Source organism: Neofelis nebulosa, chromosome 3 (genome assembly GCF_028018385.1).
Source record: "Neofelis nebulosa isolate mNeoNeb1 chromosome 3, mNeoNeb1.pri, whole genome shotgun sequence".
Classification (NCBI taxonomy): Eukaryota; Metazoa; Chordata; class Mammalia; order Carnivora; family Felidae; genus Neofelis; species Neofelis nebulosa.
This window is the reverse complement of record NC_080784.1, coordinates 151,025,024-151,037,613: the sequence shown is the minus strand read 5'-3', so window position 1 is coordinate 151,037,613 and position 12,590 is coordinate 151,025,024. Positions and strand designations below refer to the sequence as shown.

At 36.9% G+C, this 12,590-nt stretch overlaps 1 protein-coding gene across 4 annotated transcripts in view; it reads left to right on the top strand.

Moving 5' to 3' along the window:
* LOC131507505 (UDP-glucuronosyltransferase 2A2-like) overlaps nucleotides 1-12,590 on the top strand; it is a 49,213-nt gene that overhangs the window by 16,085 nt on the left and 20,538 nt on the right. The window contains exon 1 of one of the 4 annotated variants that reach the window (XM_058722371.1): nucleotides 5,530-6,330. The exons of 1 other annotated variant lie outside the window; for it this stretch is intronic. In XM_058722371.1, the coding sequence (XP_058578354.1) occupies nucleotides 5,610-6,330 (721 nt within the window). In that variant the 5' untranslated portion in view covers nucleotides 5,530-5,609. Of the gene's footprint in view, nucleotides 1-5,529; nucleotides 6,331-12,590 lie in introns of those variants that run through there. 2 more of the 4 variants (XM_058722370.1, XM_058722372.1) reach the window with 2 other exon arrangements.

Genomic DNA, 12,590 nt, shown 5'->3' with positions numbered 1-12,590 from the left:
CCTATTTTGAATGACAGCCTTGCTGGATAAAGAATTCTTGAGTACATATTTTTCTGATTCAGCACATTGAATATATCCTGCCACTCCTTTCTGGCCTGCCAAGTTTCTGTGGATAGGTCTGCTGTAAATCTGATTTGTCTTCCCTTGTTTAGGGACTTTTTTTTTCCCCTTGCTGCTTTCATGATTCTCTCCTTGCCTGAGTATTTTGTTTAATTGACTATAATATGCCTTGTTGATGGTTGGTTTTTGTTGAATCTGATGGGGGTCCTCTGTTTCCTGGATTTTGATGTCTGTGTCTTTCCCCAGGTTAGGAAAGTTTTCCACTATGATTTGCTCACATAACCCTTCTACCCCTATTTCTCCTCTTCCTCCTTTGGGACCCTGATGATTCTGATGTTGTTCCTTTTTAATGAGTCACTGATTTCTCTAATTCTTAAATCGTGCGCTTTTGTCTTAATCGTCCCCTTTTTTTCTGCTTCATTATTCTCTATAAGTTTGTCCTATATTGCTGATTCTCTGTTCTGCCTCATCCATCCTTTCTGCTGCTGCATCGTCCATGATTGAAGCTCAGTTACAGCATTTTTAATTTCATTCTGGCTATTTTTTACTTCTTTTATCTCTGTAGAAAGGGATTCTAATCTATTTTTGACTCTAGCTAGTATTCTTATTATCGCAATTCTAAATTCTGGTTCAGACATCTTGCTTGTATCTGTGTTGGTTAAATCCCTGGCTGTTGTTTCTTCCTGCACTTTCTTTTGGGGTGACGTCCTTCGTTTTGTCATTTTGAAGGGAGAATAGGAATTAATGAGGTAGAAAAATTAAAATGAAAAAATGAAAATTAAAAAATATGAAAGTTAAAAAATAAACACTCACACACACACAGAAAATCTAATAAATGGTGCTAGATGATAGGTGTGTTTTGTTCTGGGTGTTGATAGTGATTAGACAGAGAAAAAGGGGGGGGGGAAGGAAATCATTTGAGATTTTGAAAGAGTGAATACACTGAAGTAGACTAAAATGAGATGATGGGAGTAAAATAGAATTTGAAAAAATTTACACAAAAGTGAAGAATATAGTAGAAAAAAGTTAAAAATATTTTTAATAAAAACTAAAAATAAAAATGAATTTTTTCTTTCTGTATTCAAGAAAAAGAAAAATGAAAAATGATTGAAAATTTGAAAAAGTGAATACACTGTAGTTGATTAAAATAAAATAATGGCAGTAAAATAGAATTTGAAAAAATTTACATAAAATCAAAAAATATAGTAAAAAAATTAAAGGAAAATATTTTTAATAGAAATTGAACGTAGAAATGAAGTTTTTCTCTTTCTGCATTCAAGAAAAAGAATAGAAATGAAAAAGAAAAAAAAAGGAAATCGTTGGAAAATTTGAAAAGGTGAATACACTGAAGAAGACAAATAAAATGATGGAAGTAAGAGAGTTTGAAAAAATTTACACAAAAGTAAAAAATATAGTAACGAAATTAAAAATACTAAAAATTGAAAATAAAAATGAATTTTTCTCTTTCTGTATTCAAGAAAAAGAAAAATAGTGTAAAGAGAAAAAAAGAAAGAAAATTGAATAGATGGACCTACAGATTGAAATAGGAGTGAAATTACTTCGTTTTCCCATAGAAGTCAGACTATGTAGCGCTTTATAGTCCATAAACTAAGTAGGTGGTGAGACTTGTGTTCTTGAAGAACGAGGTTGGCCCCGTTGGGCGGGGCTCATTGTAACGGCTCCGTTCTCCACTAGATGGCACTGCTAGTCCACGGGGGTAGATTGTTGTGGTGCTCGTAGGTGTGTATGCGCATGCGCAGGAGAGGTGAAAATGATGTCACACAGCTACCCAGTCTCTAGTATTGGATCTATGTTCTCCCTGATCAGCAATTGCACACTTGTCCTCTCTCTTCAGCTTTCATCTGCTCCCTGCTTTTTCACTCTTCGTGACCAGGCCCCACCCAGGCAGTACCTCTCTCCCAAGTTTTGTATCAAATGTGGCTTTTTACCCTGGTCTCTTACTTCTGAAGGACTGTGGCTTTGACCCGTTCTGCCCCTCTGGGAGGGTCTCACTGAGCAATGGCCAAAAGCTGGCTGCACCCAGGAACGCTTGTGGGACCCTGCTGCTGCCCGTGCCCCGAGACTGTGGCCAGGTGCCTGCCTGCCCCATAAAAAGTTTGCGAGATAGTGTAGCAGCAGCTTTTCAGGGATTATGGAAAATCACAACACATATCTGTCACCAGGCTTCACCCTTAACGACCTTGTTCCAGCACCAGCGAATGTGGCTGTTTTCTGGGGTCTGCTGCGACCGGTGGCTTCAGTAGTCTCCACCAAATGTCCTTCCAGCAGTGGAACTGATTTTCCCCGTGTGGCCTGAGAACCTCCCGGACCCCACTCTATTCCTGGCGATTCACCCTTTTCACCAGAGCACCGCCAGGTATCGAGCTGTGGAGTTGCAGACTTTGCACTCCCCTTGTTTACAGTCTTAATGGAATTTAAACCCTCTCCTTTCTCCTTTCTCCTTTTCCCTTTTTAGTTTAGTCCCTGCGGCTGTTTCTAATTTTCCACTTTCTCTCCAGCTGCTTTTGGGGAGGGGTACTTTTCCCGTATTCCTCCCCCTCCCAAGTCTCCATCCTCTCTCTGCCTGCAAAAGTGGCTCCCTGCCCTCCACTGGCTTCTCTCTCCCCCAAGTTCACCTCTTCGTGCCACATACCTGCTGAATTCTGTGGTTCAGGTTGTGCAGATTGTTGTGTTAATCCTCCAATTAGATTTTTAGGTGTATAGGATGGTTTAGTGTTGGTCTGGCTGTATTTCATGGATGCGAGACACACAAAAAACTTCCATGCTGTTCTGCCATCTTGGCTCCTCCAATATCTCAATAACTTGTATTTGAGTTCCCAGATTCTTCTGCTTCATAGAGTATGCTGTTGATGATCTGTATTCATTTTTTCATTTCATTCATTATATTCTTCAGACCCAATATTTCTGTTTGTTTGGTCCTCATATAAGCAAAATATCCTCTTTAATTTTTTTCTAACTTTATCTTTGGCTCATTTTTTTATGATTTCTATCTGTATTGAAACTGCCATTGTGTACATATATTGTTTTTCTGATTTCATTGATTTTTCTGTGTTCTCTTAAGCTTACTCTGCTTCCTTAGAACAATCTAATTTGTAATTTTTGCAGGCAATTCACAGATTTGCATTTCTTTGTGTTCTTTGGTGGTGTCATATTTCCTTGACTCTTCTTGTTCCTTGAAGTCTTGTGTCAGTTTTCACATTAAAGAAGTGATCATTCCCTCCAGGGTTTGCTGACTGGCTCTGGGGGAGAAAAACACCTTCACCCGTCCGTCCCACTAGCTTTCTCAGTCCTTTTCTATGGATGTCTGCTCCTTACTTCTTGTTCCCTCTTGAGGGGATGTCTTCAGATTGTATGACTTATCCTAACCCACAAAAACAGACCTAGTGTTGAGAGCTTCCCATTCATTTTCCCTAGGGCAGAGCCCTGAAATGTTTAAGTTTGTGTAAACTCTCCCAATCCCACAGATTCAGGCCAGCCTTTTTCACTTGCCCAAAAGCTGTCTACAAAGGCTTAGTCTCACCACAATGGGGTCATGCACCTTGAGCTATCAAAGGTAATAGGAGTGAGGTACTTGCAGTGTTGGGGACAACTGTGGGCCTAGCTGGGGAAGGGAGGTGTGAAGATGAGATGTCCCCAAAAGCTGGTAGGCAGGCTTACTGATGGAGTCCATAATTCTTGCTGATATCACTTCAGAAAACAATTGCTAATAATCAAAAAGCTCAAAGAAAGCTGATGTGGATGGAGGAATAAAGTAGAATAACATAAGATTAGAATATCAGTCAGGATTCATGGGTCCATTTCAGAGAATACAGATTTTAACATACACGAAAAAGAGAGTTAACATATTTTACCCAAGACTGACATTCTCTGAAATAAACTTTTTGAAAGTCAGGAAAGTTTCTTTGTATAAAGCGGGTTATGAGAGTGTAAAAATGAAAGTAGGGATGTTAGAAAACTATTGCAGTAAATCCAAGTTGGATATGAAAATGGCTAGGTTTAAAGTGATAATAACAACTGACAGAGAAGAACAGATCAATATATAACTTGGGAGTAGAACTTATAGATACAGTGATCAATTGAATAATTGCTCAATCCTGTTTTTTATTAGTCAGATATTCTTATGATATTGGAAATGATAATGTTATTATGATATATTTCTTACTAATTCCTTGTATAAAATCAATTTTTTTTAAGAAAAAAATTTTTTATTTTTTTTGAGAGGGAGAGAAAGAGAGACAGAGCACAAGGAGGGAAGGGGCAGAGAGAGAGGGAGACACAGAATCGAAAGCAGCCTCAGGCTCAGAGCTGTCAGCACAGGGTCCCATGTGGGGCTCGAATCCATGGGCTGTGAAATCATGACCTGAGCTGAGGTCAGACTCAACCGACTGAGCCACCCAGGCGCCCCTAAAATCAACTTTTTAAGCAAAAGGATTATTGATAAAGTTATTGTCCTAAATATCATTGGACCCATTTCTACATGGGATGGTGGTTTCCAGGTGTAGGGATCCAAGCAAAAAAAAGAAAATAGAATTTTACATTATAAAAAGTTTGTTAGAACAAGAAAGTAAAGAAAATAGAACTGAGTGTGATGGAAGGAAGAATAAGATTATTAAGGCATCTTCTTCATGACTTGCCTTTATTCTGTTTCTTTTCAACATAATATGAATCTGATCTAGAATCAGAACTTGAATTCATATATGAAGTAATAGCAAAAGAAAAAAAATATTTTTTCTCTTAAAGATAGATGTGATTTGGCAGAAAGGGCACTGAATTCAGCATGAGAACATTTGGATTTAAATTTTCTCCCTGCCCTAATGCCTCTGGCACATATACTCTGCTTCTGGAAGTAGGTGATAACCTCTTTCCTCTAGAATTCCTAGCAGAGTTGTCCGTAAGAAAAATACGACACAGACCATTCTGTTCAAAGGAACTTAAGATACCAGAGAAAAAGTTACCAAAATACCCAGCCTTAATTGAATATGCTTCACATGGTGATGGATTTTAACATCATTTAGAATTTATTCTCAATTTGTGTTTAAGCCTTTTTGTTTTCATATCCTCTAAAAGAAGTTTTAAAACTCTCATTCTATTTTCTACCTAACTCATTTCGTTGTTTGTATTGATTAAAAACATTTTTTTAATGTTTGTTTATTTTTGAGGGGGAGGGAGAGAGAGAACACGCACTCGCACGAGTGGAGGAGGGGCAGAGAGAGGGAGACACAGAATCTGAAGTGGGCTCCAGGCTCTGAGGGGTCAGCACAGAGCCTGATGCATGGCTCAAATTCACGAATCACTAGATCATGACCTGAGCCAAAGTTGGATGCCTAACCGACTGAGCCACCCAGGCGCCCCAACTGTATTGATTTTTTTTAAAACAAAACAGCTGCATTTGGTAAAACCAACTATGTACTCCAAAGTTCAGCTCAACCTACTATAAATTGATTGAGAAAGTCATGAAAGAGATCTGTGGGATTGTGAACTTCATGAACTTGGTTTAAGCCTCGGTTTAGTTAGAGCAAGAGTTGATCATGAGGACTGTAAAAGGTTTCTGGGTTCTTTTCATGCTGCATCTGTATTTCTTCGACTCTGGAAGGACTGGGAAAATACTTGTGTGGCCCTTGGATTTTAGTCACTGGATTAATTTAAAAGTTATCCTGGATCAACTCCAGCTTCGTGGGCATGAGGTAACTGTCCTGGTACCTTCACCAAGTTATCTGTTTGATCATACCAAGATTCCCTTTAATGTGGAGATCCTTCAACTTCCAGTAACTAAAGAAACTCTCATGGAAGAGTTCAATGGTATTCTCTATGATATTTCCTTTGAAGTGCCAAAACTTTCATGGTGGAGCATGCAAGGAAAACTGACAGAACTTGTCTACAGGTTTTCTAGGACAGCCAAAAGAATGTGTGAGAGTGCCATCACAAATAAGGAGTTACTCAGCAGGCTACAAGCAGCTAAGTTTGATATCTGTTTAGCTGATCCCTTAAGCTTTTGTGGGGAATTGTTGGCTGAGCTCCTCAATATTCCATTTATATACTCTTTTCGATTTTCTTATGGGAATGTCATTGAGAGACTGTGTGCTCAGCTTCCTATCCCTTCTTCATATGTTCCTGGCATCACATCGGGACTGACAGACCGCATGACTTTTGTACAGAGACTAGAGAATTGGTTACTGTACATAGTGACTGATATTATGTTTTTATATTTTATATTTCCGGAATGGGATGACTATTACAGCAAGGCTTTAGGTAAGATATATTTGCATGCATTAAAGATTCTTACTTCATAAGTAAAAGGGTGCCTGGGTGGCTGAGTTGGTTAAACATCTGACTCTTGATTGTGACTCACGTCATGATCTTGTGATCATGAGATCAAGCCCGAGGCCTGCTTGGGATTCTCTCTCTCTCTCCTTGCTCTTTGCTTCTCCCCCCACTCATGCACTCACACCTGTGTGCTTTCTCTCTCAAAATAAACACTTAAAAAATAAAATGTAAATGTTTACCTGACGATATAAAATCTTAAAAAACGTATTTTTAAAATTTTTTTGTATGTGTTTTATTTATTTTTGATAGAGTGCAAGTAACAGAAGGACAGAGAGAGAGGGTTAGAATCTAAAGACAGGCTCCAGGCTCTGAGCTAGTTGTCAGCACAGAGCTTGATGCAGGGATTGAACCCACAAACTGTGAGATCATGATCTGAGACCAAGTCAGACATTTAACTGATTGAGCCACTCAGGTGTCCCTTAAAAAAATATTTTTAAGTGAGGATCCAAGCTTTTTAAGTAAAAAAAAAAAAAAAAAAAAAAAAAAAAATTTTTTTTTGGTTTTGGATGATTGATTTTTTACAAATTATCACAGGAAGAATATTCTCCATGTATACACATAAATCCTGGTTGCTGCTACTAATGTTTTTGGAATATCTAGAAAACTGTGTGCTGAATTTGACATAATTCTGGACTATTCCTCTCTTGTTTAGTTTTGCTTTTATACAGTCTGGTTTTTTGGGGGGTTTTTTTGTTTTTTTTTTTTTCCTGATCGACTTGCTTTTTCTCAGGCTTTCTGTTTGCATCCAATTTAGGTTTTATTGCTGGTTGCAGGGTTTAGCATGTGATGAGCACAAAACTAGAAAATAAATAAATATATATTGGTTTCATATGCAGTTCTCTCCCAATGGCAAAATGTGATTTTTTTTTTCCCCTAAAAGACCATGTTTCCAGATTTTTAAATCTCACTGTTTTGTTTTTTTTTTGTTCTATTCAAAATTGCATTAGAGGTCAAAGTGTGAGCTTTGACCCTGAGCACACTGTTTTCTCTCCTACTTCAGCAATTCCTTTTACCTCTTTATATTCTACATTCCCATACTATAGATTAGTTCAATGGGAAGTTTCATTATAATTCTTTTTCCAGGGGCGCCTAGGTGGCTCAGTTGGTTAAGGTGTCCCAACTTCAGCTCAGGTCATGATACCACAGCCTGTGGGTTCAAGCCCCTCATTGGGCTTTGTGCTGACAGCTCAGAGGCTGGAACCTGCTTTGGGTTCTGTCTCTGTCTCTCTCTGCCCCTCCCCCCTCCCTCTCTAATAAATAAACATTAAAAGTAATAATAATAATTCTTTTTTCCAAAAGGTGAAGTTTTTGCTGTTATGGCTTGTCTTGTTTTACATTACAAAGAGCTATATAAATAGGGGCGCCTGAGTGGCTCAGTCAGTTGAGGGAGCACCGACTTTGGCTCAGGTCACGATCTCGCAGTTTGTGGGTTTGAGCCCCATGTTGGGCTCTGTCCTGACAGCTAGGAGCCTGGAGCCTGCTTCGGATTCTGTGTGCAGCCTGCTTCGGATTCTGTGTCTCCCTCTGCCTCTGCCCCTTCCCAACTTGTGCGCTCATTCTCTCTCTCAAAAATAAACATAAAAAAAAAAAAAAGCTATAAGAATAGAAAGTATCTTCATTATTATTTTATGCTTGCCTAGTCTTCCAGTTTACAAGTCTGCATATTTTAGACATCTTACATCCTTGTCTTTCTCTTTAAAGTATATTTTAAAAGCAAAATCTCTCTTCTCAACAACTTGGTCCCTGGCATTACTACTGGCATCTTAACAATAACAAAATAATCACTTACCCTCCCTATGAAGTTTTTCTATGTAACCCTAAAGATTTAGAATATTAATACCTTAAGTGTAAATTTTAACATGGCCAAATAACTTATCAACTATTACCGTTGAATCACACTTCCTTGTGATGCGAGACATTTTCACATTATACATATTAGTTTCACTTTGCTTTTAGGTTTCTCTCTATTCATTCTTCTCAATGCCAGAACAAAATAATGTCAGGAAAAAAACTCCCACATAAGATTCTTCAGTTATATCTCTGGAGCTTAAGAGTATAAATTCCTACTATGTTTGTTTATTATAAAATGTTTGTAGATAGCCTTCTGCATCTTTCCTCTCAAATGAACTTTATGGAAAGTTTATGAAGCATTCTATGTGTTTACTGAGTTAAGTTTACACTGAATTCAGAGATCAATCAGGGGAAAACTGACCTCTTGAACATCTAAAGTGTTTCAAAACAAATTTTTATTCAGATCTTTTTTATAACAATCAGTAATATTTTACCATTCTTTGCTAAAACTCTCACTTATTTCTAGCATTATTTTTATAGTCTAGTTACCATTAATATCTCTTTTTTATAGTTATAAAGATAAAGGAGATCCGTTGGTGCTTTTGTATTTCACTCTTGAATTCAGCAACCTAAATATAATCCCTTAGCAACTCTACTAGTATTTAAGTTAGATTTAGATTGGACTGACAATTCATAAAAAGTCAGTAAGTGGGGCGCCTGGGTGGCTCAGTCGGTTAAGCGGTCGACTTCGGCTCGGGTCATGATCTCATGGTCCGTGAGTTCGAGCCCTGCGTCCGGCTCTGTGCTGACAGCTCAGAGCCTGGAGCCTGTTTCGGATTCTGTGTCTCCCTCTATCTCTCTGACCCTCCCCCATTCATGCTCTGTCTCTCTCTGTCTCAAAAATAAATAAACGTTAAAAAAAATTAAAAAAAAAAAAAGTCAGTAAGTAATGACAGTCATTTTTTTTCTTTCAGAAGTTGATCTCACTTTTTGGTTTGTTTTGGAGGGTTGCTTTTTGTTTTTGTGTGATTTTGTGAGTGTGTGTGTGTGTGTGTGTATGTGTGTGTGCTGCGTATTCCATTGACTGACTGCTCCAATAAGATCATGAGTAATAGGTGATAACCAAAACTCTTTTCTTGTTATGAATTTTTGCACTTTTACTGAGATAACAGTTGAGGTATAACATTTTATAAGATACTCATCACAATGATTTGAGAGATGTATTACTGTGAAATGATTACCATGATAAGTTTGCACCCATTACCTCACATACTTATAATTGTTTCCCTTATGGTGAGAACTTTTAAGATCTACTCTCTTAGAAACTTGCAAATAAACAAAATAGTATTCTTAGCTATAATGATTATGTTGTACACTATATTCCCCAGTATTTATTATCTTATAACTGGAAATGGACATCTTTTGACAACCTTCGTCCCATTCATCCACTCTACACTCAGCCTCTGGCAACCACGAATCGGATCTCTCTTATCATGAGTTTGATTTTTCTAGACTCTGCATATAATCGATATCAAACAGCATTTGCCTTTGCTGATGAACTATGCTGCCCAAGATATGCCAATGATTAGTTCAGGACAGTATAAGATCTAACACACAGCACTGTGACTTTTTCTGGGCCTTCTGTGGATGGAAGCAGGTGCTTATTTCTTCTAGATTTGGCCCTTAAAACATGTGGACAGAAACTGCTATGCCCATCACTTACCCATGGTCAGGGGCCAAACAGCAAAAGGCAAAACTGAGCAAAGGTAACAGCATCTCATCTTGGAGACATTTTCTGAGTCATGAATAAAGCGGTGAGTGATCTGTTGCTGGATCTAAGTTGTCTGTTTATTTCTGGTTCCAGAAACTTAACATGAAGTTTTGGAACCTCTTTTATAGTGAACCATCATTGATGGAATATGACTTTGTCTCTGATTCTTAGCTCTTGGCACCCTAGAATATTCTTTTTGGGAATATATCAGTAATCTGAGAAAGAAGAATGTGAAGGCTTGATAGGTAGATGGAAAACATTTCTTTGGCTCAGAAGTTTAAAAATTCTATTACTTTAGTAGAATAAAGTTTTTTATTTAGGGTTATTCAGAATTTAGTATCTTCATTATGTAACGTATTCCAAGTATTTTTTGAATTATTTTTGAAAAAAATACAACCCATAATTCTTATACAATCATTAAATGAATCATAAATGTATATATGTATGCATATATATACATACACACACACATATATATATACATATGTATATATATATATATATTTTCAATCATTGAGGAGGAAACCAGTTAAGAATGCAAGTGTGGTTCAAATATATTTTGAGGAGCTACTTGTAAACAACTGGGGGGAAAAAGTAATGTTAGGGTAATACTACTAAAGTTAGACACAAAACTGCTTAGTGTCATATAGAGCAATAAAATCATAATTTGGGGGATGATATTTTCTACCAGACAGAAATACGCAAGCTAACATTTAACCCAAGTATATGTGGACTCAAAAGTAAATAGGGAATCAGTAATAAAAAAGTAAAATATAGGCACATTCTTCTAAAGAATTAAATAATTCTTCCATCATTTATTGTTTAACAGTGTCTCAGTATGACATCAAAAAGGCATGCTGTGGTTTCTTTTGACTTCCAAATTTGAGACAATGGTTTCTAAAAATCTCTTTATCCAAATCAATTATTTTTACTTCCCTTGTACTATATTGACTTCATTTCAATAAATAGCATTAAGTGTCCTAAATATCCTAATGTCCTAATATCTCAGGAATGGAGATTCAACAGCAAAAAGACATTATCTTGTTATGAAGAAGTGAATCAACCATTATGACCCAGCAGTTCTACTCTTAGCTGTGTATCCACAATAAATAAAAACATATGCCCACACAAACATATACATGAATGCTCATAGCAGCATTATTCATAGTAGCCCAAAATGAAAACAACCTAAATGATCATCAACTGATAAATGGATAAAGAAAATGAAGCATATCTATATAAAGGAATCTTATTACGCGATAAAAAGTAATGAAGAACAGATACAGACTACAACATGGATGAACCTTGAAAACATTATGCTAAGTGAAAAATGGGAGCACAAAAGACCATTTGTAATTTATTTATATGAAATGAGTGAGATTATTCTGGAACAGACCAATACAGACAAAGTAGAGTAGTGGTTGTCAGAGGCTGCGAAGAAGGGGAAACAGAATGACTGCCAATGGATACAGGGTTTTTTAGAGGGGGTAATGAAAATATTCTAAAATTAAATAATGGTGATGACTGCATAACTTTATGAATATACTAAAAACTACTGAACTGTGTATTTTAGAAGGAAGTATTGTATGGCATATAAATTACAAAACTGTTATAAAAAAGGTGGGGCGAGTGAAGCATTACACAAAGAGAAGATTACATCCGTGGCTGACACCAGGAAGTCACTAAAATGGAGTATGTACTGAGTATGAAGTTGGATTTTCAATACCATTGCCATTACCAGAATCAAACCCATAAATTACTGAGATTTGTTTGTGATTGCTTATACAGATAGATTGTTCCTGGTCAATTCAAAATCCCTCATATTTTCTGATCAAAATTTTAACATGTTTAGAATTATCAAGGAGAATATTTAAAAGGCCTTATGGTGGAAAACTGTATAGTTACAATTTCCTCGTATCAGCAATACTGAATATATATTTCAAAAGGACACAAAACCTCTGGGTAAGTTTCCTTATACCATAGTAATTGACTAGAATTCAGAAATAAAGCTCTGGCTCCTAAATAAGGAAAATCATTTAATTCAGCCACTAATTTGAGTTTTTATTCTGTTAATGTTCAATTGGTTGCCACATCAGTTGAAAGGTACTCCTTTGTTGCTGTCAGTCAACTAAATATGTCAGAATAGCTAATATTTTGCCACCAAAGAGGACAAACTCTTGTGAAACAGGAACTTTAATTTTGCATAGCAAAGGAGATAAGACTTTTCAAAAATGTATTAAAAGATTCTATTCCTGGCTGGATGTGATTAGGTGTTTACAGCACACTCGAAAACACAAGACAGATGAATTTCAAAGGTCAGTTTTTAAAGAAATCAAAAGGCTTTTGGAGCAACAAGAATGAGATAAATTGTAATTCCAGAAGAGTCAGAGACCCTACTACAATGAGCCAAGGATCACTGCTTGTTTCTTATCCTTTGCTGAGAGTATTTGCCAATTCTGAGCATGAAGTAGGGCTCAGGCTTAGCTGAAGAGACAGACTCCATTGGCAGGAGAAAGCAGCAGGCTTTTGGTCTTGTTCTAGACTTAAATCCTGGCTTGGTTATTCAAAATCTCACTATTATGTGCCTTCAGGAAAAGGTGAATTGATTTTGTATGGTTTGCAT